We start from the raw sequence: 25,351 nt of genomic DNA on the forward strand, positions 1-25,351 counted from the left end.
CCAGCCCCCCGGAATGGCAGGCATGAACTGACACTGCTCCCAGCAGTGGTGGCCTGGCCCAGCACTACCGAATTTTCTTCTTTCACATCTCTCACATCACTCCCCTCTGAGCCAGGACCCAAGACCAACATTTGTGAGCTGGCGACAGCACCCCCAGGAGGGGTTTGCTTGCAGGCCATATTGAGGCTCTTGCAAAACAGGTTAATTATTTAACTCCTTGCAGGGGTGACTTGCCCTTAAACTCCAAAGTCTGGTCCTCTTATGGAAGGAGAGAATTTGGCCCCAAGAGCCCCCAGTTCCAAGCATGAGACAGGAATGCTGGGCTGTGCCCTTGCACGGGTTGGGGACACACACAGGACCCAGCTCCGACCGAGAGAGCCCAGACCCTGCCCGGCCATCATCTCCAAGGCACGGGCTGGCCCGCACCCGGCTGCAGCATTTCGGCTCTCCCTGCTCCCTCCGAGCGCTGCAGCCGCTCCCCGGGCTGGTCCCTTGCTGCCACCTGGTGCCACCTCGCCACAACTGCCGGGGAGCCGCGATGGTGACATTTGGGATGCCACGGGCATCGAGGATGGGAACCCTCTGGGCACAAAAGCACCTGTGCGGTCCCCGTTCTCAACAGCCATGGCCCCGAGCAGCCCCATGTCCCCAGCCTTCACCTGGCTCTGCAAACAAGCCAACGACCTCTCCTGCCCACAGGACTCCAAACATTTCCCAACCCCATGGGCAGCACCAAGGGTTATTTACGCTAAGGCAAACATGCTGCAGGCACTGGATGTGGTGCCTGTGGCATCCCCGAACAGCTCGGGAACGGAAGCACAGAGCACCCAGAAATGGTCAGGGTGGTCAATAAAAATTAGTTCTGGTACTCCAAATCAATTTTCTTTAGCAATAGGACAACAGGTCCCAGAAGCAGAGAGAGTGGCAAGGACTGGATTTCTTTAGTAGGGTTTTTGCTCAGCAAGACTTTATCATTCCCACTGGGAAAATAAAGAAGCTCAAGATTAACTCAACCTGCAAGATGGCTGCAAAAGATGCAGCAAAATTCTTTTCATTAGTTACCCGTAGTTCCCTTGGAAAGGGGAGGAGACAGTGGGAGATTCTCCACAGCTCCATCAGTGGAGACTGCCCCAAGGGGATGTGCTGGGGGCTGTGGTACAATACTGATGACCTTGGCAAATAGACAAAAAAAAGGGCTGGGGATGTAGTTTTGGAAAGACAGTGTTCTGCTTCCAAGTATGAATTACCCGTGTGCAAAAGCAGGCTGGGGATCAAGGCTGCACAAAAGGGTGACTCATAGGCTGAGCCACCTCATTTGGGGTGGTGGAGGGGTTGTTATTGTTACTATTTATTTATTTTAAGCGAAACTGACTGGGATGTTTGCCCTTGAAATTCTGTCGCAAGATACCCTTTGTTTGAAGCCAGCGAAGGGTAAGCCCAGATCTTGTGCCCAGCCTGCATTATCCCTCAGGTACAGCAGCAGCTGGCACAGCCTGTAGGATTTTTTTCTGGACACAGGGGATCTGTGAACATCAAAGAGGGAGCTGCGAACACTCTGCCAGCATCTGATGGGAACAGGAGAAGTAATGAGCCTAAATTTCAACACAGTTTCAGGCTGTCCTTAAGGATGCCCTCTGAACCCATCAGATCCTGGGGAACTGTGGTGGAGTGTCCAAAACCAGTGGGGACCTTCAGGGCTCATGCTGGAGATGATCTAGGGATGGCCTGGATGGCCTTGTGAAGATTTCTCCCAGCTCTACATCACTGCTGTCCCATGCAATGTCTTTGGGGCAGCATGGGCTGCTCCTTCAGTGCACAGACAGACACTGACCTGGCACTCAGGCTCTCCTGGGCATTCCAGTGCTTGTGTGGCAAAGGCAGAGGCCAAGGCAGACCCGAGTGAAGCCTCCCCTGCTTGTCCTGTGCCTGTCCCTTGAGAGGGACATTATCCACTCAGGAGTGCATGTCACCTGAACAGAGTGAGCCAGAGCTGGGCCAGGGAACGCTCTGCAAACCCCCAGGGAAGCAAAATCCCAGCGCAGTTACCAGAAACTGCCCGTGCTGCCTTCCCGGACACAACCAACCAACCAACCAAACAAACAAAATCACTGGAGCAGCACACAGGGCTGGGTGGGGCTCTGCTCTCCAGAGCTTTCTGGGAAACAGTGGGGTTCCCAGAGGGTTGGATGGCCCTGGCTGCTGTGTGCCTGACTCCAGAGCCCCTGTCACCCCGTCAGAGCACCCTGCTCACGGCTATTTGCTGCCACCACCTCTGTTCCTCCACACACCTGGATGCTCAGCAGTAGAACAGCTCACTCAGAAGCAGTATTAGGTTTTTTTTCGAGCCAGCCCTGTTGTATTTGGGAACCTCTTTCCAGGATATAGTGAAACAGCCTCAGCAAGACTCATATCAACCTAGGAGCCTGTCTTTGTACAAAAGGAAAGCAGAGGTGTGCTCTCCGTGCCTGGAGGGGCAGAGGCCGCAGCCAGGCAGCGCTGTCGGGCAGGCAATGGCAGGGACAGGTCCCCGGCTGCCAGCGGCTCAGCAGCGCTCAGTGAACAATCCCAAACCGCCCCCAAGAGGCTCCTGCTCGGAAAACGGCCTCCCAGGAGGAAAAACAACCAAACCAGAACCCCCCGCCAGATCCTGTGTGCTTTTTCTTGTATTGGGCGCAAGTCCCAGCAGGAGGGTCCTGGCAGGGGACCCTCGACATGTCACAAGGCAGCCACAGGCAGCACAGGGAACAGGTGCCCCTACAGGGAGAGGGGTTTGCATTGCCCCCCGTACGGTGGGAGAGGGGAGCCGTGCTCCAGGACACTCTCATCCCTGGAGATGTTCACTTCCATCTCAACACTCACATATTTTTCCCAGGCTTCCATTGGAAAAACAGTGTGTCTAAGAGGACTGTGACACACACTGGGTCAGGGGAAGGTTCAGGTGAGTGGGGCCTGCCAGAGTGGGGAACACCCACAGCAGCAGCCAAGCCATAGTGCCAGACCCCCTGAGCACCACTCCGCCCTTCAGAGAGTGCTCTGTGCAGAATGTGCTGCTGAAACCCTCTCACAAGGCAGCAAATGTTATTTAATCTCCTTTACTGGGGGATAAAAGGGAAGAAAGACACTTGTCCACTGCAGACAAGTGTCTGTCTGCAGCTGTGTGGAACAGGACCCAGCCCAGGGTTCCCTGAAGGTCCCTGTTTCAAGGCCACCACATTTTCCCTTTCATCATCAACTGGGCACACACCAAGTACCCAGGTGCTTGGCTGCCAGCAGCTCTGTCCCTCCTGCTCCCAGTGACACTCCAGGAGCAGGTACCACCACAGACTTGGGTGCTCAGCTTGCTCAGAGGCAGTATCAGATTTATTTCAAGCCAGCCCTGTTGTATTTTGGAGCCTCTCTCCAGAATACAGTGCAACAGCCTTCTCAAGACTCACAACAACCAAGGGCCTACTCCTCACTCAGCTTTTGTGTGAACCTCCATGAGCCTCATGACCCAGCCCAGCCCCAGGGCAGACCCAGTTCAGCCACACGGCCCCAAGGAAAGCAATCCTCATCCATGGGACAGCACACTAAAAGGACACCTCCTCCCTCCTGCCACGCCAGGATGTGCAGGTTCCAGTACCTGGGCTTGCCACGATTGGGATCCAGTACTTTCCTTATAGTTCCATGAATTCTGCCCTCAAGACACAAAAACCCACCAGGAGCAGCCAAAGCCTCAAGACACAAAAACCCACCAGCAGCCCAAGCCTCTGCCCCTGCCCAGCCCCAGCCCTGTACCTGCTGGTGACCAGGGCTCCCTGGGAGCTCAGTGCCAGGGGGACAGCAGCCGGATCCAGGGGAATGAGCCCTGTTTGGGGCTTTCCTGGCTCCCAGCAGGAAGGGAGGGTTGATGGGAGCAGCACCAGCTGTGCTTGCAGGTGCAGGTAGTTTGCATCCCTGCCTCTCCAGTAGGCTCAGCTGCTCTGGGGCCAGTCTGGGCCCCCTCCAATATAGACCTGAGGGTTTTTATTGCTCAACTACTGCAAAATATGATGCAGATGCCCTGAGCCACCCCAACCTCAGCCCCTACTGTGGGGGAGAAGCCCCCCTCCCACCTCTGTAATCGTTATTAGGGTCACCTTGGTGCATGCATCACTGCAGCAGTGGAGCAGTGGCAGGGCACAGCCAGGAAGATGCTCCTCAGCCCTACCTGAAGCTCCTCTGGCAAACAATGCAGCTGCTGAGCCTCAAGAGCCTCCTGGGGAAATGAGAAATGCAAATACTTTTGCCTGCAAAGGGATGTAATGCTATTCCTAGCACAGTGTATGATTTCAGTAAGACTTGCAATAATAGATGAAATTGGTATTTCACATGCTTGCAAGGGTTTTAAGAGAAATCTTGGCGCTTGAAACACAATTCCCTTGCCCCTTAAGGTTTTATGTTCTTCTTTAGTGTTTGGTGCCACCTTCTCCTAATAATATGAAAAAAAAAGAAAATGTGTGTTGTCATTGAAGAAATGAGACTTGAGCCTTTTATGTTTTCAACATCTCTCTTTTCATTACAAAATATTCCTTGAGCCAAAACCTACATCTCCCAGAAATGCGGCAGGAAAGAAGCAGCAGAACAAGATCCCTGTGTCATCCCACACCACAGCCACCTTCTTGAAAGGAAAAAAGTAGTCATTGCACCATGGACTCCTTAAATCACTAGATTTTAATAGCCATATAAATCCTTTGCATACAGCAATCTGTGGCATGAGAAACCACATAGATACTGAACAAGTTTTTCTGGCTTTTACCACATAAAACTACCATCAATTTTGTTCTTTAAACCAACTCCTGTAGTAGAAACAATACCAAGCAATTAACAGCAAATTTCTATTTTTTTTCTAAAAGAACAATGTTTCTTCTCTTAAAAAGAGCCAAGAAGCTGACAGGGAGTTTCAGATGTATGTACAGATCCGGGTACCTCGGGAAGCTGTCAGTGGGGGGACACTAACAGCACCCTCTGTCACCCCTGAGGAGGGCTGGGGTGACTGAGCGGTGACTGAGGGGTGACAGCCACCTGCTGCTCTGCCTTTGAGGGCATCACACACTGCCTTGCCCTCCAACACCCCCTGGTCCTGCCTGGGACCTGGACCAGAGCTCTGTCCCTGGGACAGGCAGTGAAGGACCTGGAGAGGTGCAGGATGATCCCTGAACATCACCTTGCAGCCTGTAAAGTGCAGCTTGCCTGTATTGCCTGTTCCTGGCCACAGCTTCCCTTGCTCAGGAGCTGTGCTCACGAAGAGGCTGCAGAAGTACATTGTACCTTTCCCCACCACGGCCCAGCACCTCGTGGGCGAGCTGACCCCTCCTCACCATTCCCTGTGCTGGGCACACACAGCCCCCTCCCACCCCTCAGCCTGTTCCAGTGGCATTGGCTTTTGCAGAATTCACAGAATTCATTAAGAAAGTCGTTATTTACATCCAGGTGTTCAGCAGCACGGTGTGATAGAGGAGCTGAGACAAGAGTTCACCCTGGGGGGCTGGATCCCACCCTGGCCATGGGTTTATTGCTGACTCGGGCTCAGGGCAGCTCCCAGTGCCCCAGCCCCACAGCAGTGCCACAGCTGCTGCCTGCACCCCGTGGTCACTGGCTGTGCCCACCCTCAGGCAGAACCAGCCCTGGGCAAGGTGGGCTGTGCACAGACACCATGCCCTGGGCAACGTTAAGGCATTACAAATACACAGGAGCTATTCAGAGATTTAGAAAAACCCACTCAGAGTGTAAACATTTTTGCACATACAGTCATTGGACTTCCACACATGAAGTTTTCTGTTGTTTTCTGGATAAATCATGACACCAGGAGCTACACAAAGGGCACTCAAGCAGACGCCTGGAGCACTTGGGGGTTCTCTTACAGCACAGCAGCATGCAACACGATGGACTCTAAGTAGTCAAAATATTGTTAAGTCTCAGTCTCAGTTCAGGATTCCAGATATCTTCCTACATTTCATATCTAGTTTAGGTAAATGTCATGAACAACTACGTGCTGGTAACCCAGGTAAGATGGGTGGCTGTGTGATGAGCACTGGGTGATTTCAGCTCATTTCTACCTTACCTCTAAGTAGAAAAGGGAGATACTCTGCTTCTGTTCCTGCATCTATGGAGGTTGCTCAATGAGCCCAGGTTGCTGTGCCAGTGGTGCTATAGGTTTGGGGATCAGTGATTCTGCCTTCCTCAGGGACTTTGGCACATGGACCCCGATTCGTACAAGATCCCTGAGAACGTATCAAAGCTGCAGTACTTTACAAGTGAACCTGGCGTGGGCACGTGGCTCCCTGCCACGCTCAGGCCTGCTTCTTGTTGTTGTCTATGCTGTGCAGCAGTGCCAGGAACTCCAGGATGAGGTTGGCCGTCTTGCGGGGCCGCTCCACCACCACCGAGTGGCCGCAGTTCTCCAGGATGTACACGTGGCAGTCCGGGATGGCGCCTGCCAGAACACTGGCACCAGAAACATCCAGCACCTGCACGGCAGGGAAAAGCAATCACTGCCACAGCCACAGAGGGGGTTTGCTGCACGCTGCAGAAACCCTGCTGGGTCCAGCTGAGATCACAGAATCACAGAATGATGAGGCTGGAAGAGAGCCCTAAGATCACCGAGTCCAACCTATGCCCTAACACCTCAACTGCACTATTGCACTGAGTGCCATGTCCAGTCTTGTTTTAAACACATCCAGAGATGGTGATTCTGCATGCTCGAGATGTGGAGCAGGGATGCAGGCACAGTCTGTGTGATGCCTGGGGACAGGGCAGGGAGGCTGCAAGTGCCAGTCTCAGCATGCAGCAGGCAGCTCTCTTGTGTGCTTTTCAGCTGCTGTCTCAGTGCAAAGGTATCACTGCAAGCAAACACTTGCATCTCTGCATTTGTAGAGCCCTCTGCATGCCTGCAGCCTGCTTCCTCCCACATCTTCCCTCCCACTCCTTCCTCTGAAACAAACCCTAAGAGTCAAAGCCTGCCCACAAACAGCACATCTCTTCCCAGTTGCCAGGACAACTCTCTTCACTAACACTTCATTCTTCTCCCCAGCCCTTACCTGCTTCAGTGCTGGCACCTACCCCCCACCTACCCCTGGCACTGCCCTCTCCTCCCTCTGGAAAGCTGGCTGTCAGCTTTCTGCCCCTCACCCTGCTGAGCCCCTTCACCCTGTCTAAACCCACTGGGGACTGAGACAAGTGCCAGCTCCCTGCAGAGCAGCACAGCCCCCCTGTGCCCCGTGGGTGGGCACAGGCAGAGATGGAGACAGGTCTGTGGGGGATGTGCAGGGGCTGCCTACCTGGTCCTGCTTTCCCCAGATGACCTGTGTCGGTGCTTTGATCTTGCTCATGTTCTCATGGAGGGAATGCCTGGACTTTTCATCCACGATTTCTAAAAACACTAGTGGGGCAAGAGGAGAGTCAGTCCTACAGGGAGATGTTTGGCCTTCCTGTCTCAAAGGGGCCAAGTGGTCCTGCTAGTATCCCCTCAATGGGAAACCCATGCAGAGAAGATGGGCTGTGCTTGCCCTGCCACCAAGCCCAGCTGAAGAGGGGCCCTGAGCCAAAACATCTCCTCACAGGTGCTTGTTAGCCCAGATGGAAGGGCGAGGGTGAAGCAACAGCCCTGTCACCAGTGGGGGTGGCAGTGCATTGCTACCAGTGACCCAGGTGTGTCCCCAAATCTGTTAATGACACTGCCCCCTCCCACCCTCAGCCACACAGCCCGGGGATGCTGGGGCACACCCATGTGCTGGGGACCTGGGGGCTGGCAGCAGCAGGTCCCCAGGCCCTGGGGATGCTGCAGGAAAGCCCGGTGAGGAGGCTGCCTCCGTGCACTTACGTTTCCGGTAGAATTCATTGTGTGGGATGCGAACGTCGACGAGGCCCTGGAGGATCTGCAGGGAGACAGAGGAGAGCTGCTGGAGGGGAGCAGCCCTGCACACGGCTGAGCCTGCCCAAGGGCACTCAAGAGCAGCCTTGTCTCCCCAGCAAGTGTTGCCCCAGTGTGAGCTTCTTCCTAAGCGTGTGGGGCTGTTGAAACCACGCTTAAGCAATGTATATTTCAGCAATAAGGAATATTGTCTTTTATGATGCAGACCCAATTTCTGGCCCTGGCCAGCAGCCACCTCAGCCATGACTGCACTTTTCTTTCTTCTTGTACTCTTTTGGCAAAAACACAAAAGGTCTTGGCACTACCTTACATTTTTTTTCTTACTCTCCAATCTACTCACTCCAGACTTCCTAAGGAAAACTAGTTTAATAGCCAGCCCCTCACCAAGTTCCTCTCCTTGACAATGACGCAATTAACATTTCCATTACTTTTACTTAAAAAGCAGAGAACAATCTCCCTCCATATCAGACAACAGCTGCCTTAGTTATTTAATGCTTCCCACCAGCCATATTTACTAAAAAACCCTTCTACATCCCAGCCTGCTGCCAAAAACCTCACAGGAGGAGAAATTCCAGCAGGAACTGCCAGAGGGAGCTTGGAAAAGAGGGTTTGAAGGCAAAGTGCTGGAAAAATGCAGGGAGTGGGGCTGGGTGTGTCTCACCTGGGTGATGGCAGGGCTGGCAGCTCTGGCTCTACTCCCAGCACTGCCTCAGCTGCCACCACGTAGGCTCAGGGAGAAGCAAAACCTTCTCACCACCTGCAGGCTCCCCTTGCCCACCTCCACAAGCAGTGCTGGTTCCTCACCTGCTGTGGCACCTTGAAGCGAACGTAGGAGCAAAGCTTCAGCATGTCTGCCATCTCCTCAGGGGTGGAGGGGATCAAAGGGATCCTGTCAATGCGCTTGGACTCCTGCAGCTCCCGCAGCTGCTTGATGAACTTGCTGTCAGTGGTACTTGGCAGGCCTGGGGGAAATGAGAAGGGGTGAAATTCAGATGAGATGCCCCCCAAAACAGCCCAAACAAAAAAGCATCCTTGTGCTGACCTCCCTCATCCCTGCCTCTGGCTTCCTGCCTGCTCACTGTTTAAAAAAAAAAAAAATTATAAAAAGAGGGGAAGAAAACATCTGTACATACAGCCACTTCAAAATGCACCCAGAGGTACCCAGCCTCCCTCCTGCTCCAGGGCTCAGCACCCCCACAGGCTGGCACAGCACAAGGTGCAGACATGCATGACTACTTCAGCAAAGCTATAGTGCTTATTTGTGTGCTCATCACATGCAAACACCAGTGCCCAGGCTGCCACTGCACAGGGCTGGACAGAAAATTTCAGCAGCCCCATCTGCATGCACCACTGAAGAAAAATTCCCCAGCAATTTAATCCTAAACCTTTCTGCAGCACCCACACAGAGGTTTCACACCCAGAAACAGCCAGAGAGGCAGTCAACACTTCTCCTAGAGGGGAGTGGGAACCCAACGCCCCCAGAGCCTGGTAGCTAGGTAACATTTGCTTTGTTTCATTCCTTGGTGCTTATTTGGAAGCTGCTTTCCTTGTGTGGGAGGGAAAGGAGCTGCTATGACAACTGGGATGCAGCAAAGCCTCCCTGGCAGAGAAGCTCTCTGCCTGCTATGGCTCCTGCAGCATATTGTGCCCAGGCTCCCCTGAGCCCCTGTCCAGGGGATGGAGGGGATGGAGGGGACATCCTGCTGACCTGTGCCCAGCCCTCAATGCTCTTCCCACTGCAGGCACCCAAAGGTGGGAGGTCAGAGCTCTCCAGCTCCCAAAGCCCCAGGCCTTCAGCACACTAGGGCTTTCAGGAGGCCAGAATGAGGAGGCCATTCCTGCTGCAGTCTTGAATCCTGCTCCTGAACTGAGAGGCTGCAGACATGCTGTGTAAAATGCCTGCCATCCCAAGGAAAAGGGCATTTTTCTCCAGAGCAGAACTTGTCCCATTTGCTCTAGTCCTGACTCTAACCAATGCACAGTGGGGCAAACACCAAACCCCTGGAGAAGAGTAGTCAGCACAAAGCTGTGATTTACTCTTGTGCCTTGCCAGAAATTTCCAGTATGTAAATAAAAATTATTTATAAATGCTTTGCACTACACATCTAGGTTGCATCCAGCTCTGCCCTGAGCTTTTGCACTGGCTTCTGCTTGCCTTCTCTCTGTCTCCCCTCCCCTGCCTTGCCCACCTGCAGGACAGATGAGGGTCAGGCTGCAAATATCTTCTGGGTACTGAGCAGCATAGACACCAGCAACATTTCCCCCCATGGAAGTGCCAACCAGATGAAAGGGCTTTCTGTTCAGCTTGATGCACTCCACGAACTGGCAGGGAGCAGAAGGAGCATTGTTAGGAGAGAGGAAACAACAGCATGGGGTCAGGTCATTAGAGAAATTCTACTCAAAAGCTTGAGGCTGGTGGCTCTGGCTGCCTGGGAAGGGAGAGAGTGAGGCCACACAAGGCAGACTCAGGGGGTTCTGCAACCCTCATGTCCCCATGTCTCCACGTCTCTCACGTCCTTCACATCCCCACATCCCTCTGCAGAATGATGTGATGCTGGAGCTTTACCTGGTGTATTCTCTTAGCTTGCCCACTAATGGAGTAATCATCCAAGTCCGAGCGAGTCGTACCCTCGTGCCCAGGCATATCCACACATACCAAGTGCAGGTTCTTTGGCAGGAACTGAAGAAACAAACCAGGGGTGGTTACAGTGCAGGGAAACTGCTGCAAAGCCCAGGGATGGCAAATGGGGAGCGCAGGTGGGAGCAGAGGGGGTCACTCTCCCCATGACAGCCCTGGTTGCTCATGCACCAGGATAAGTCAGCTCACGTCCCAAGGATGACATGATGAGAGAGCACGGCCAAGACTTGCCTCCCATGGAGGCAGCAGGTGTGTGCTGCTCTTCCCCTGCAGCCCTGCACGTTATAGGGTGAAGGGAGGCAGCAAGCAACGGGCATGGAGCTAAGCAGTGTGTTCCCAGCATGTTACAGCAGTCACCCCATCCCATGCATGCAATCACTGGGCTCCCCACACTGCCCCCAAGCCCAGCACCATCAGCTCTCAGTAAGGAGCAACATGACAGAAACAGAATCCCACCTTGACTATGGAGAGCCACATGTCCTTGTGGGCAGAGAAGCCATGTAACATCAGGATGGATGGTCGGTACCCAGGCCTTCCTCTGTAGGAATAACAGAACTGATAATCATCGTAGGTTGCGTATCTGACTTGCATGCCCAGGGCTCGGCGCCAGTACCTGCAAACAGGGAGAAAACAACACTGAGGAAGACAAGACCAAGGCCTGCAAACAAGGAGAAAACACCACTGAGGAAGACAAGACCAGGGCCCAGCCATGATAGAAGGCAGCTGACAAGTCTGAAGGCAGCCACAGATTTTTTTGGCTTATTAAGACCAGTTAGGCTGGGCTCTCACTGGTGCCATAATGGGACTACTGGGATTAACCCTGGGCATGTGTTCCCTGGACAGGTGTAGAACTGGCTGCTGGCTGCACTGTGGAATGGTTTGTGGATGGTTTGTGGAAATACACTGTCTGTTAAAAATTTAAAAAAAAATACCTTAAATAACTCATTTAGCAATGGAAATGGGCCAAAACAACAATGGTAAAAGAGAAAATGCCCAAAGGCTGGCATGAGGACAGAGACTCAAGAGAGGGGGGCAGCACACGTGGCAAGGCAGGATACAGGATGGGCAGGCCAAGGGAGACAGTTCTCCCAGGTGGATAAGGTGGATCTGTCAAGAAACCCAATTCCCATGGACCAGCCTAGACAGCCTCTGGAAATGTATTTATACACACACAAAGGACTGGAGTGGACCATCCCCACACTGGGTTTAGCATCCCAGAAGATAGCAGGCTAACCCCAAGGCTGTTCCTCTAAAGCAGAGGCAGACAGTCCTGCCAGCACATGCTTGCAGCCTGCTCAGAGGATGCAGCAGAACTGCTGGCCAGAGGGACCTGGGCAGAGATTATCGGTGACACTTGGGACCCATGATGTGTACGTGCAGCCCACGGCAGGGAATGGGGCCCCTTGGTCTGCCTTTCCCCTGTGCTCACATACAACCCTTGCCAGGACAACTGCTGGGCTACTCCTGGTGGCCAAAACACTGGCAAGTGCTTTTATGTGCCGTATCAGAGTTTATTTAAGGCACAAGAGCAAGGTCACCAATGCTTCTGGACCGTCCTACCTCTCTGCCCACTCAAAGCTTATGCATAGTGAAATCCTCTTTTAGCATAATCCCTTTTTCGAGGGGGTTAGTGGGACTTAAGCAGCATCTCAGCTCTGTGCTGGTCCTACAAGGAGAGGTGAATTTCTCCCTAATAAGTGTCTTAAGAGTCCTTGCCTCAAAGGCACTGGTGTGAACTACCAATGGGCAAGATGATAAACATTTTTAGCAACTGATCCTAATGGATCAATTTAGCAGAAGGCAAAATAATCTGTGCAAAGCTGAACTGATCCCTTGCAAGGTGTTAACTCACTTAGTGGCAGCAGCTAAAGTGATTAACCCCTGTGGCAGCAGAGGCAGAGCGGTTCCAGGGCCGGGGTCAGCGGGGCAGCCCTGGACATCCTGCCAGGCAGGAAGGCATTAGCAGCAGGGAAAGCAGAGAGGCTGTGGCTGAGGGGGCCCAGAGTGACCCCTGACTGTGCCAGCTGAGGACACAGACTGGCCCTGAGGAGAAGGAGTGGGAAGGAATTAGGGAAGAAGGGAGAAGCTTCCCTGGCACCTCCCAGGAACAGTGCTGCAAAGAGGAGGGCACCATGGCATGCTTCCTGCACCTCTGCTGATGGGGAAACACAGCAATTTCACCCTTCTAACAACTCCAGCTTGGAAAGAAACCAATAGAAAAGGAAAAGTAAGAGCAAACCCACACTTCTCATCCACTGTCCCTAACAAAAGAGGTGCCCATGACACACAGTGCATTGCAATTACTCCTGCAAGAATTCCATACTGCCAAAAATGCTGGAAGAGAGAGAGATGAGGGGACCTCACGCTTCAAAAGAAGACAGTCCTTCTGACCACTGCTCACATGCTCCCTCCCTCACCCAGACACAGACCAACCTGCCCACAGTGCATTTTCACTCAGCTCCTCATCTGCAGCCCCAAAAGCACAAAGGCAGCGGGGAATTCTCTACCTTCCACCCAGCCTGGCTCCTCCAAGCTCCTGGCACAGATCCTGCACCTCCTTCGCCCTGTCCTGACCACACTCACCCTGCAGTGCTTTGCAGGGATCCTCCTCACAACCTCAGCCCATCAGGGTACCCCCTGGCTTCCACCAGCTGCTCACATATCCAAAGGAGTAAACTTTGCCTGCCAAGCCCAGTGCCACCCAGACACCCATGGGGCAGCAGAAGGCTGTGACACTGCCTGCTCTCCTCTGCAGGGTGGTGATCCCATCACTGGGGCTTTCATCCCATGCTCCCTCCTCTCTCAGATGCTGTAATAAAAGGCTGCTAATTAAAGTGCTTTTAGGAACAGGCTTCATCCCATTGCTGCACCTGAGTGCTGTGATGGACAAACAGCTTCCTCTCACAGGATGTCACTTGGATTTGGAAACACCCCTGAGCTGCACTGTAGGAGCCACCATCTAGCAGCAGCACGTGAGGGCAGCCTGACAGGCTCCCTGCTCTGCCTGTGCTGTCTGCTGCTGCTGCCTGCTCCATGCTGGGGATGAGATTCTGCGCTGACTTCTGAAGGGGGTTACTCCAGCTTTTCCTTGCAACAAACCCAGAGAGGAAAGCTGCCAGTGGGCTTATCTCTGATTTCCAGGGACAAAGGAGGACTGAAGGATTTAGTGCTTGCCTCCTGGTAACAGAAAGGACAAGATTCAAGGGGACAAGGAAAAGCATCCCTCCGTCTTCTCTGATGCTTCATTCCAGAAAAAAAGAGAGGAAGAGAAAAGCCTCATCCATAGCTACTAATGAGGGAAAAGTCCCTGCCTGTGAGCAGGCTGTCAGCTGGGATGGAGCATGTGAGCCCAGGGACACCCACAGCACAGGCACATTGATGGGTGGGAGGGAGGTCACCAGACTCCACAGCTGCCAGGCTGGTGGAGATGCTGCAATGGCAGTGCTCTTCCCAGTCTCAGTCCTGTCCTTGGGGAAAGCAACCCAGAGAGGCTTGGAGAGATCTTGCAAGCTGGCACTGCAGTGTCAGCCTGGCCAGCTGCCCCTTGGCACAGCCAAACCCCTGGGACAGACACAGGCCTCCACAGCAAAAATGCAATAGGAAAATGCCATTTACTTCTCCCAGACTTGTTTAAAGCTGCACACAGATGGCAGGGCCCTGGAGGAGCTCAGGAACACCCAGCCCTGCCCACACCACCCTGCCCCATGTGTGGGGCCCTGCTGGGTGCAGATTCCCCCCAGCACACCGAGAGCAGGGGCTCACACACTCACCAGTAGTAGATGCGGATCAGCGCTGAGGGCCAGAGGAGGAACGAGGCCACGAAGGCCAGGATGGGGATAGCCAGGGTGCCACCAGCGATGACAAACATGTTCAGCATATCCAGGTCCATGCTGCTCTTCACTACTCAGCCTCACTTGCCTGCATTTAGGGAAAGTTCTGAGGTTAACCACCAGAAATTATGACAAATCATTGCTAAACGAGAACTCTGCCGCCAGATGAGGAGGAAAGCAGATCTGCAAGAGGCAGATATCCTTCAGGAGCACAGCAGCGTCTCCTTCAGTTTTAAAACTCACCTATTTCTTCTGGCTCCTTAATGGATTTAATCACTGCAATGTTATCCTCTCAGGAGAGCACATCTCAAGCGGGCAATGAGCCTCCTACCAGGCATGGAACATGTCTGGGGTGACAGGGCACAACATGGCCCTTGGGACCCTTTGCACACACAGCAAGCACAGCCCCCGAGGGGTGCAGGCAGCCTTTCCCCCACCATGAGTGCAGGCAGGGCCAGCTTCAGGCAGGCTCCACACTTCTTTTCTGCTTCTTTTTGGAGGCAGGCACCCAGCTCTGTCTCCCCTCTCTCCTCCTGCCTGATCCCAAATCCCCAGCACACAACCACTGACCTAGAACTGATGGGTTGAGCCCAGCTCTCATTACAGCTCTGCACAGGCACCAACTAATCAAGGCAGCAGAGCCTATTAATGGGCTCGGGAACAGAAGGAAACAACTTGGCAGGGCACTCTTTAGTGTCCAGCCCTTATCAGAAACAAATTTATCCCCACCCCCACATCCTCACCTCTGCCCCACATTTTCCTCTTCCTGTGGATAACAGGTTCCCCATCCCTGCTCCCCAGCATCCTCCAGACAAGCCTCAGGGACAGCAGGTGGAGGACACTCGGAGCAAGGGCAAGCTCTTGCACAATGTCATGTTTGTCCCTGAGCTCTCCCTACCACAGGCAGCTGGGATATATTTTTCCCCTTAAGAGATTAAACGCTGCCACACACACATCTCCTCTAATTCCCCCTGCTAACCAACTCACGGCTCCCCCTTTCCTCAGCACTTCGCTTTTGTCCCACATTTGTAAAACGAAACATCCTGCATGCCTGCTCTCCCCCCAGCCACTCACCCCCCATCACCACCTCCACATTTCCCTGTGTCAGGACAGTCAGATTTTTTCCAGCTTCCTGCAAGACTCCCGGTGGTGGGTGCGGTATGTGATGCCATGAAACAGACACACAATCGCCACGGTCACAGCGTCCCGCCCCGGACACCGTCACACGGGATCACACTGGACCCCACGGTACACACAACCCAGAGAAACGCTGTCCAGAACCTCTGGAACATCAGCCAGATTTGCCCTCTTCCCCCAGGGAACATAGAAAAATAACTGAAGTTCGAGGAATACTGTAAATATTTCCACCAGGCACCTCCTTTACAAAGCTAAACCTCATTTCCGTCTTCAAGCCGCAACAACACGTCGTTATTCGTTTAATTAACACTTTGTAAAAAGATCCTTGCTCTCAGCATGGCTTGTTCATAGATAAACATTTTATTATGCAACCGATAAACTTATCCATGCGAGCAGGGCTATGAGGGAGCCACCCCAGAGCACTGGCTGCCTTTTGCTATGTCACTAAAACAGGGCAGAAATTAAGCACGGAAATCGCCATTGTTCCCCTCGGTGACCCGTAACGAGAGAGGGCTGCAGGAAGCAGAAGGCGCGGGATGGTGGAAGCCCCTGCGATCGCCGCCTCCATCTCCACACCGCTTTTAGAAAGCTAAACGAGGAGAAAGCCTTTAAAAAGCCCGGCTTACCTTGCAGAGATCCCCTCCTCCTCTCGGCACAAGCCCTGCTCGCTGTGGGCAGCGGCAGTGTCTGAAACGCTGTCAGAAGAGGAAAAGAACAAGGTCAAAATCGCAGCTCTGCTTTCACTCCTCCCTCCAGGCTCCGCGGCCCGGTGAGCTCGGGTGTTTAAGCCGCCAACTTCCTTTCAAGACGTCTCATATTCACCTTCTGACCAACCTCTGCCCTGTTTATGTAAATACGGTCCTTTGTACAATACAGCCCGCTGGGTGCACTTGTTCCAGGCGGGAGCAAAGGAGCGGCCATGGGGAGCGCGGCGGGGAGAGCCGGGCCCAGCGCCCGGGCAGGGCTGCGCGCACCCAGCGCCGCGGGCTCATGCTCGCCCTCCAGGTGATTACTGCTATTAGAACAAAGCCAGCTAAGCTGCTGCTCATCCCCTTCCTCTTTGTCTTAGAGGTGCTTTTCCAAGCGGTGCCCGTGCCCCTCCCCTCCCCCTGTGTGAGACGGGCTGGAGCGGAGCGCAGCCGCAGGAAATCACCGGGGAGGCAGCGAAACGCTGGCCTGAGCTCGCTGGCAGATTTCGGCTGTGACATTCAGGGGGGCCGATCAACAGGTGCACCGGAGCCACGCGGCATCAGTGCTGGGGGCTGCTTCAAGGCAGAAAATCCCGGAGAGCTCCCCCTGCCAGGGCCGCAGGTCCCGGGCAGTGCTGTCCCCATCAGGCCGGAGCGTTTCGGCTGGGCCATGGCAGCCAACCCTCCCCAGGTGAGCCCGGTGCCCAGTGCCGGCCCTGCACACCAGGTGGGCCCGGTGCCCAGTGCCGGCCCTGCACCCAGGTGAGCCCGGTGCCCAATGCCGGCCCTGCACCCAGGTGGGCCCGGTGCCCAGTGCCGGCCCTGCACACCCGGCAGGCCCCGCTCGGGCCCCGCTGGCCGCGGGTGCCTGAGGGAACAGGAGCATGGGCAGCCCCATGGCGCTTCCGAACCTCCTTCTGCCTGGTTAGAGCACCATCACTGATTTCCGTGGCTAACTCGATGGAGGAAAGTGTCAGCAGGCTCAGCTGTGCAGGCAGGGACAGCCACCATCACCACAGTCCCCAGCACCCACTGTCAGCCACCCCTGCACCCGTCAGTGCTGCAGGGACACTGGCTCAGCCACGGACGCTCACCGGCTCTGGGAGCACCCACGGTGACAATGCCCTGGTGCCTTGCCCATCCAGGAATGCTAACCCTCCCTGCTGCACTGAAACCGGGCACCATCACCCCAGGCCCCAGCACAGTCCTTTGCTAGCAGCTAGAGGGTAGCTTTTTAAGCCGCTGTGGGTTTAAAAATAAAACAAGCCCTCTGGTAACAGCCGTAAGTCTTCATACCACAGCTCATCCATCATTCTGAGATGCCCTGTGACCAAGAGTCACAGCAAGTGGGCCCAAGTGGTGCTACTGCTTCTCACAAGGATCTCCACACACTTCATAAATTAACTTGGAAACATCAATTAGGCAACTCTGATAAATGATGTGTGATCAGGCAGTGATAAGGCCGAGCACACTGAACACATGGCAGGGCAGGGGATGCCAATCCAGGAGCACTGGTCCCATGCTGGCAACAAGCACTAACCCCACAGCCTGCCTCCCACCTGGGACAATCCCCAAAACGACGCACCCCAGCTAATGGGGTGGTCCCAGGACAGATGCTAAGGGGTGGCTCCACATCTCCATTTGTTTGCTGCTTCCTCCCCTGTGTCAGATTCAAGCAAGGATCTCAACACCTGCAAAGAGAGGGGCCAACAGCTGGAAGGAGTCTGTGGGTCGCTACAGAGATCAGCATGTTGAAGACACTCCCAAAGCCATGGCACAAGGGTATTTTTCCTCTTTCAAGCTCAGTGCGTCACTCCAGGGAGGCTGGGCAAGACCCAAGAATGCAGCTCAGATGTATCTTTAATTTTTTTCTAAGCCCCACAAGAGAGGCAGCAGCAGCAGCACAAAACCCACCCCAAGGCAGAAGGCCCCCGGGTTGGAAGAGGAAACTGGCAGCTGATGCACTGGGCAGCCCTGAGAAAGGCCAGGCAGGGATTTCACAAACAAGAATCACATGGATGCCATCACTGCCAACATTCAGGCACAAAGGCTGTCCTGGGCTGTGCTCATCGGGACTGGGCTGCACGACTGCTGCTGCACCCAGGGTTTTGCTCAGCCCACCTGCACCCAGCACAGTCCATGCCTCACTGATCACTGAATCACTGAAAGCTAAGCAGCACAAAAACATATATTTTTGGAGGATTTTAAGAACTGAAAAGGAAAAAGCATTAACCACTTTTAAGATTCCACTGCAGAAACAGGGGGCTTAGAGGGATCTTGATGACTGAGGTGGGCCCCCTAGAAGCCCTGGCTCACAGCATTAACCATGTAAAAACAAAAACCCAAAACATGCAAGTGAACCCTTTCCCTTGGAAACCCCCTCACCCTTGCATCGTCTGCAGCCAGAAAAATAATATTGACTATAAACGATGACATAACAACTGTTATGATTCCCCAGTGGTGTAGTTTGCTATGGGATCCTTTAGGTGCTAATCACAAAGAAGTTGTAATTTAATATCTATTACTATTTGAAAGATCTCTGTCTGTCAGTCAGCTCTCAATCTTAATCCAGCCTCCAATGAGCCCAGAGTGGGAAATGTGCCCTTTCACCTTCATTTATTTATAGATAGCAGCAATGCAATCATTATTTCTGCAGCAGTGTTTCACAAAACCTTCATCTCTGAGCCATTTGTCTCTGTGCAGAGAGTCTGCGCTGGTCCCTGACCCTGCTGCTGCACCCCAGGCTGGCAATATGCAGGGACAAGCTATCAGCATCACTGCCAGCCAGCCTGGGCACAAGGTGGATGTAAAGCATGGCACAAGCAGGCTGTGCTGCCAGTCAGCTGCTGCTTTAGCGATTCACAACGTGCCCATCCTCCTTCCGGAGCCCGTCGCCATCCCCATCCTGCCGCACACGCACGCAGCAGAGCATGCACGGCGCATCGGGTGTCACGGGTGCGCTCGGACTCTGCCGGCTCCGGGGAGGGGGTAGCAAAGAGCTGGGCAAGGATGAGGTATCCAGGGGGCCACATCCTGGCCCCTGTTCTCAGCACACAGCCCCCCCCGGCCCCCCCAAAGCATCCTCCTCCGACAAAATGACAGCATCCTCCGAGCGGCAGCAGCTGGGACCATGGAGCCCTTTAGAGTCATAAAGCGGTTTGCTTTGGAAGGGACCGTAAAGATCATCATGTTCCAACCCCCTCGCCACCAAATGATTAATTGTTGGAGGAGGGGGAAGGAAGTTAAAGGCAAATTAATTAAATCTTTGAATATCTATTTTAATGTTTTTTCTTGGATTTCCTCTTTGCTCGCGATCTGCTGCCCACCCCCAGCGATATCACAGCTGGGACCGGGGACACCCGGCCGCCGGGACGGCCCCCGCTCCTGTCACTGTCACTTCCCCCCGGTCCTGTTAGTGCCACCGCCAGCCCCGCATCCCGCCCCCCCGCCTCTCACCGTGCCGAGCCGAGCCGAGCCGAGCCGAGCCGAGCCTGGCCGCAATGGCAGCGCCGGGCGGAACGCGGCGCCTCCCCCGCCCCGTGCGGCTCCGCGGGGCTCTCCGAGAGGCGGGGATGCGGCTCCGCGGGGCGGGATGGACCGGGAAAGGCGGGACACGGCTGGGGTGAAAGGGGGGACACGGGCCAAAGCGGGGTTACAGCGCCGGGAAAGGCGGGGTGGGATAGAGCTGGTGTGCCCGTGACAAAGGAGACGGGGGGGACAAGGACTGCAAGATGGCTACAGCGGGGATGGAGAGAGAGAGACGTCAGTGCAAGGGGGGATGCAGTGAAACCGCAAAAGGAATGCAGGGGAGAAGTAATGGGGCTTCCATGGGGATTGCAATAGGGATGGAAAGGGGGATGCAATGGGGGATTCAGGGGAGCTGTGATGGGAATTCAGCGGGGTTAAAGCAGGGGGTGCAGCTGGGCTGTGGTGTATAGGGTGTAACACGGGTGCCAGGGGGACAGTGTGGGGGTATGAGAGGGGACACAGAGTGGCAACAGAGGGATGTGATGTGACTTTAGTGGGGGTGTAAGGCAGGGGTGCAGGGGGTGGGCACTTACACCGGGATTAGGATTAGGTTTACCCTAACCTGGGAAGATGATTCACCCTCAAGCCTGCGAGCAGTCACTTGTTAGGATCGCAAACAGCCTCACCATGTGAGTGTAAAAGGGGGGGTATTGCAAGGGACACACAGCAGGGAGCCAAGAAGGATGCAATGAGGCTACAGAACTCTTACAATGGGGTTGCCATGGGGATGCAACAGGGATAAAAAAGGGAATGTGATAGGCAGCAACAGGGTCACAACAAGGAGACACCAGGGTGGAAACAACGGGGGGTTGCAAGAGGGATGTCAAGGGGATGGCAATACAATCATCACAGAACTACAAAGGAGGAGAGTGCAGTGCTGCACCCCACAGAGAAACCTCACAGCCCCCTTGCATGAGGCCTGGGAGCAAGATTGGGCTGGGGGACAACTGTTCCCAGGTCTGGGGGAGGGCCCTGGTCAGGGATGTTCCCATGGGAAGGACACAAAGGTTGAAATCAGAGGATCCAACTTATAAAAATCCTATTTCAGGTGTTAAAGTCAGGTTACAAATCTTTTACCTTCCCAAAAGATGGCACTGCTATCAGGAGCTGCATTTCAACTTGCATTTTAAAATCTGCTCCGATTTTTCCTAAAACTGCCAATTGAATCCTTTTGCTCTAAGCAAATTTACTTTCATTTCCCCTGGGTCACATATCAGGCTGGTGTGTGCCTTTAAATTATGCCAAAAAGTTATAGGAAAACTTAATTAAATTAGAAATGAGATCAGCTCCTGAGTAAATGCAAACTGGGTCAAAGCCTCACCCCACCTGTGCCCTGATAAAGGATGTCCCTTTGGCCTGGCAGGCTGGGGAAGGTGAGATAATTGGTGTAAAGGTCTTTCCAGGTCAGAGTTTACTATGATAACCATAAGCTTTTGATAACATGAACTCTCAGAAGAGATTTATAACCAAAAATCAAGGGGTTTAGGTGGCCTGGTGAAGGTGAGGCTCAGCTGTTTTGGGTTTTGTTTCTCAGTCAAGCAGGGCTAAACAAAGCTGAGTTTCTGCTAAGGTGACCTGGGTGGACACGAGAGGTGTTTCACAAGCCCTCAAACCCTGCTTGCACTCAGAGCTGTTTGTTCAGCTCTCATGCACGGCCGGGACACCTGCAGGGCAGTGCTGACTCAGAGCCATGGATTACCCAGCCCGTGGTTGTTCCTGCTGGGAATGCCCCTGGATGCAGTCACAGCATCCAGGGGCAAATGATGGTGCCTAAAATAGAGAGGCTGAAGCAGAGACCTGCGGTGGGTTTGTCTGGAAACGGCACGAGCTGAGCAGGAGCCCAGCCCAGGGAAGAGTCACTGAGTCACCCCTGTGGTGGTGATGGGCTCCCCTGGCCCAGGCACTGCCAGGACAGAGCCACAGCTCCTGCAGGTCCCAGCCCTGCTGGGGGAGGCTCTTTGCAGTGCCCTGATCCCCTGGGCAGGCAGGGGCTGAGGCTGCTCCTCTGCCCCACCTTGGGCACTCCAGATGGCACAGGGGGAGCAGTGGGGAGAGAGCAGGGCACAGCTGGGCTCCCTGTGCCCACAGAGAGCAGAGGAGCCTCAGGCTGCAGAGGAAAGCCCAGCAGTTCTGCGGGCACCTCCTCAGGATCCTGCAAGGCCATGCTTGGGATGGCTGCAATGTGGCAAGCCCAAGTTAAAAGCCAGTGCCTGCACTGACCTGCCCCATGAGTTTTGTTTCTTTTCTCAGCCCACAGACAGCTCATCACACAGCTGTGGCAGCTGGCAAGGACTGAGTCACCCCTTGGTCACTCTGACTATGCTGGCCCTTAGCTGGAAATTACTCATTCCCAATGCAGTGTCAGGAGCTTCCCAGCAGCACAGGAGCGCAGCTTTGATCCTGTGAGCAGGACAGACAGTGACCACAGGGAGGACTTCCAATCCATTGATGACTTATGAGAAACAATCTGTATCTAAAACAGAGCAACCACATGATAAAAACCATTAAAACCAATCAGAAATAGCTGTTGCATGGCCCCGGAAACCAGGACATGAACCTTTTATGTAAACAGTCTTGTTTTCCATAGGAAGGTGGAAGCTGTGGCTGGATGCAGTCCAGGATGGCTGTGGAGAGCTCTGACTTCTCCCTCACCAATCTGAGAGGCAGCATTGCTCCACTGGGTGAAAGGTTTGCATGTTATTTTCCACTGCTGGGTGAGGAATCCCCAGGGCACGTGGTGAGGCTGTTTGCAATCACGACAAGTGGCTGCACGCTGCCTTGGTGGGCTGAATCATCCTCCCAGGGTGACTTGTCCCCATCTATTCCCACTGGCACAGTCCTGGCCCTGTGGCACAATCCATGAGCAGTGCCCAGGGCACTGTGGGCATGGGACAGGGCAGGAGGGTGCCCCAGAGCCCACCATGGGAGCTGCTGTTGAGGAAGGCCTTGCCATGCCCTGAGCTGTGCCACTTTAATAACACAGAGCTACAGAAATTCATCTCCAAGGACAGGGATAAGATCCCAGCTCACCTTGTTGCAAACAGCAGCTCTGGATGACAGCGCAGGGGTACAAACCCCTCTGTGCACACCTGGAGCAGCCCTGGGTGAGAGCACAGGGGTACAAACCCCTCTGTGCACACCTGGAGCAGCCCTGGGTGAGCACAGGGGTACAAACCCCTCTGTGCACACCTGGAGCAGCCCTGGGTGAGCACAGGGGTACAAACCCCTCTGTGCACACCTGGAGCAGCCACCCTGCCGCTCTTCAGGGCCTTCATTGCACAGCCTGGGACAAACACAACAACAACATTCCTGCTGTTTAAAACATCATAAAGCAAGACCTGCTTGCCTAATAACAGCTTTAAAAAATGCTTTATTAACTCTACTCAAAGTTAATGCATGCATTATGTGCATTTTAATTACATCTTTAACTGCTAACAACATGGGTGCACTTATTGGCACAAAACCTTATTTGGTGGCTGCAATATCTTTATAGAGGATTAACTTCAAAGCCTCATCTTGTCATGCATGAAAGCCTGTATTTCAGATTACCTCCTGCTCTCTTACAGCTCAGCTAAGCAGTCTCCTTCAAGAAACTGGAACCATCATGAGGCATTTTTCCTTGGACTGCCTTGTAGTGGGCAGGCTGTCATGCTTCAAACCACTAACTGAACAACATTGACTGATTAAATTGAAAAAGAAAACCCTATCAGAGTCCTGGACCAGCAAAGGAATTGTGCCTTGACAGTAATTAATTAGGTAGAACCCTTAGCTTCCAGAATTAGAAATAAAAATTGAGTACCAAAGATTTGATTCAAAACATTCCACATATCTTACACACCAAATACTTTTCCCCTGCATTGCACTGAAATGCCCGAGGGTCACAGCAGGACAATATTGCCATTGTATTGGCACTGAAAGCACTTCCCAAATGCCCATATATGGCCTGCAGCACAGCCATGAACTTTAGCAATCCAGAATGGCTCAAGTGCTTTGCTACTTATTAACCTGAAAGTCCAGGAGGCTGTGACAAAACACTCTGCCTGATGCTTGTGATGAGGTCACCAGGAGCCCAAAGGCCATTTCATTTGCCCACTTTTATGGTGCTGGCATCTTCAGGGCTGGCCCTTCCTGCACCTCCCCCTGTCATAGCAGATGTTGTCAGAGCAGCAATTTGTGTAAAAATGGTAAAAATTAAGAAATGTGCAACACTTTAAAGTGTGCTACATGGAAGGGGAGGCCCCTTGTCCAGAAAACAGAGCTGTGGTGGCTCCTGGGGAGCAGCAGCCTGGGGGTGTTGGTCCCCACACTGCCCCTCACACCCAACACCCTCTGCCCATGCTGGCCCTGTTCCCAATCTGCTCTTTGGGGAACAGGATAATGGGGTGTCAGATGGGGCAGCAGGGACACCCCAACAGGCTGGGGCTCAGGCAGACCCAGCCACTCTCTGCACCCCTGTTTGAAAGGGCACAGCAGCACCGGTGTCCCCAGCAGTGCCCAGCCCTGAGCAGCACACAGACACCACCACATCTTCCCTACAGAGGAGAAATGAAGCTGCAGCCAAGCCCTCAAGGAGCACCCCGTGAGTCCCCGCTGCCCTCCCAGCCCCAGCAGGCTTCCTCTGCAGAGCACAAGGGGATGTGGGCTGGCCCCGCAGTGTCTCCCTCCAGCCCTCCCAGGCAGGCACAGGAAACCTCAGAGATCCTCTCAGCCCATCTCTGCCAACAAAAACAGTTCTGTGGGTTCCCTAGAGGCTGCCAAAAGGAAGCAGCTGTGCCTGAAGGGAGAGGAGGAACTCCCTCATGGCTGCAGGACCTCACACCCCCTGTCCCGTGGGGACCTTAAGCAAACACGTGATACAGGGACACTTCTCACCCATCCACCCCACAGCACCTCCTGGGCAGTGGGAGGAAGATGCGGGGCTGAGCTGCTGCTGCAGGGGGTGACACACCAGGCACAGCCCCGTGAACCCAGGACAGGCCCCACCAAAGGGCCCTGGCAGCTCCTGCTCACAGCTCCTGCCTTGCCCTCAGCCTGCTGAGCTGCCCCAGCCCCCTGGGAGCAGGCAGAGCCTGAGGAGGGGCTTTATTGGTGAATGTTCCACAGGTGCTGCTCCTCTGGAGAGGGTCCCTCACCTGCCATCATCCCAAGTGGGGACAGGAAGCCCAGAGTGTGCTGGTTTCAGCAGCAGCTTCTTGTGCAAGGGCAGGGCAGCCCTGAACTGTCAGCGTTCATGCACCCACAACAAGCGTGTTTTGTGATCTGATAAGGCTGCTCAGAAGGGGCAGTAAACAGGGGGTAAAGTGCTGCAGAAAGGAACATGAGCTCCCTGTGTCACCCCCCACAGGTGACAGGCTGCTGTTTGTCCCCCTGATAATGCCTGGGGTGGAGGAGAGAGGTAACTGATATGCCAGGAGCCCTGAAGATAAACACAGTATTGACAGCCATGGTTCAGGGTCAAAGCCTTCATGGGCACCACAAAACCACTTTCTCTGTGATGCCAGGGTAGCCAAAACAAGCGTGATTTTGGGGAGAGCTCTGGGTTTGGATGACTCTGACCCTGAGGCTGCAGCTGCTGTCGCAAGCACTTGGCTCAGGCTGAGCTTTCAGCAAGGTTAACCTGGACATTTACACCCCTCCA

The 25,351-nt window shown here is 54.0% G+C and overlaps 2 protein-coding genes across 4 annotated transcripts in view; both read right to left on the reverse strand.

The window, feature by feature from the left end:
• The window catches only part of IP6K2 (inositol hexakisphosphate kinase 2), a 49,394-nt gene extending 45,419 nt beyond the window's left edge, over nt 1-3,975 (reverse strand). Inside the window, exon 1 of one of the 2 annotated variants that reach the window (XM_064724013.1) lies at nt 3,778-3,975. The gene's annotated coding sequence lies outside the window, so the exon portion shown is untranslated. The remainder of the gene's footprint in view (nt 1-3,777) is intronic. The other variant, XM_064724008.1, reaches the window with a different exon arrangement.
• Nucleotides 3,976-4,673: 698 nt separating this feature from the next.
• ABHD6 (abhydrolase domain containing 6, acylglycerol lipase) lies at nt 4,674-19,741 on the reverse strand. 2 transcript variants are annotated; one of them, XM_064724118.1, is made up of 10 exons: nt 19,642-19,741; nt 16,123-16,191; nt 14,300-14,447; nt 10,986-11,142; nt 10,458-10,571; nt 10,081-10,213; nt 8,696-8,853; nt 7,841-7,895; nt 7,299-7,399; nt 4,674-6,488 (listed from the first exon to the last, which is right to left on the reverse strand). In XM_064724118.1, exons 3-10 carry the CDS (start codon nt 14,416-14,418, stop codon nt 6,312-6,314), a joined length of 1,014 nt encoding a protein of 337 aa, XP_064580188.1. In that variant the 5' UTR covers nt 14,419-14,447; nt 16,123-16,191; nt 19,642-19,741; the 3' UTR covers nt 4,674-6,311. The 2 variants fall into 2 exon arrangements, with proteins under 2 accessions (XP_064580188.1, XP_064580189.1); XM_064724119.1 differs by lacking the exon at nt 19,642-19,741 and adding an exon at nt 16,319-16,452.
• Between the last annotated feature and the right edge of the window lie 5,610 nt (nt 19,742-25,351).

This window comes from Zonotrichia leucophrys, chromosome 12 (assembly GCF_028769735.1).
Source record: "Zonotrichia leucophrys gambelii isolate GWCS_2022_RI chromosome 12, RI_Zleu_2.0, whole genome shotgun sequence".
In the NCBI taxonomy this organism is placed as follows: Eukaryota; Metazoa; Chordata; class Aves; order Passeriformes; family Passerellidae; genus Zonotrichia; species Zonotrichia leucophrys.

Excerpts from the sequence above, each read along its gene's own strand:
- ABHD6 (XM_064724118.1), bottom strand. The coding sequence starts at position 14,418 with ATGGACCTGGATATGCTGAACATGTTTGTCATCGCTGGTGGCACCCTG. Across the intron at positions 10,214-10,457 it reads AAGCTAAGAGAATACACCAG|TTCGTGGAGTGCATCAAGCT; the intron begins GTAAAGCTCCAG and ends GCTCCCTGCCAG. Across the intron at positions 7,896-8,695 it reads GCTTCAAGGTGCCACAGCAG|ATCCTCCAGGGCCTCGTCGA; the intron begins GTGAGGAACCAG and ends GTCTCCCTGCAG.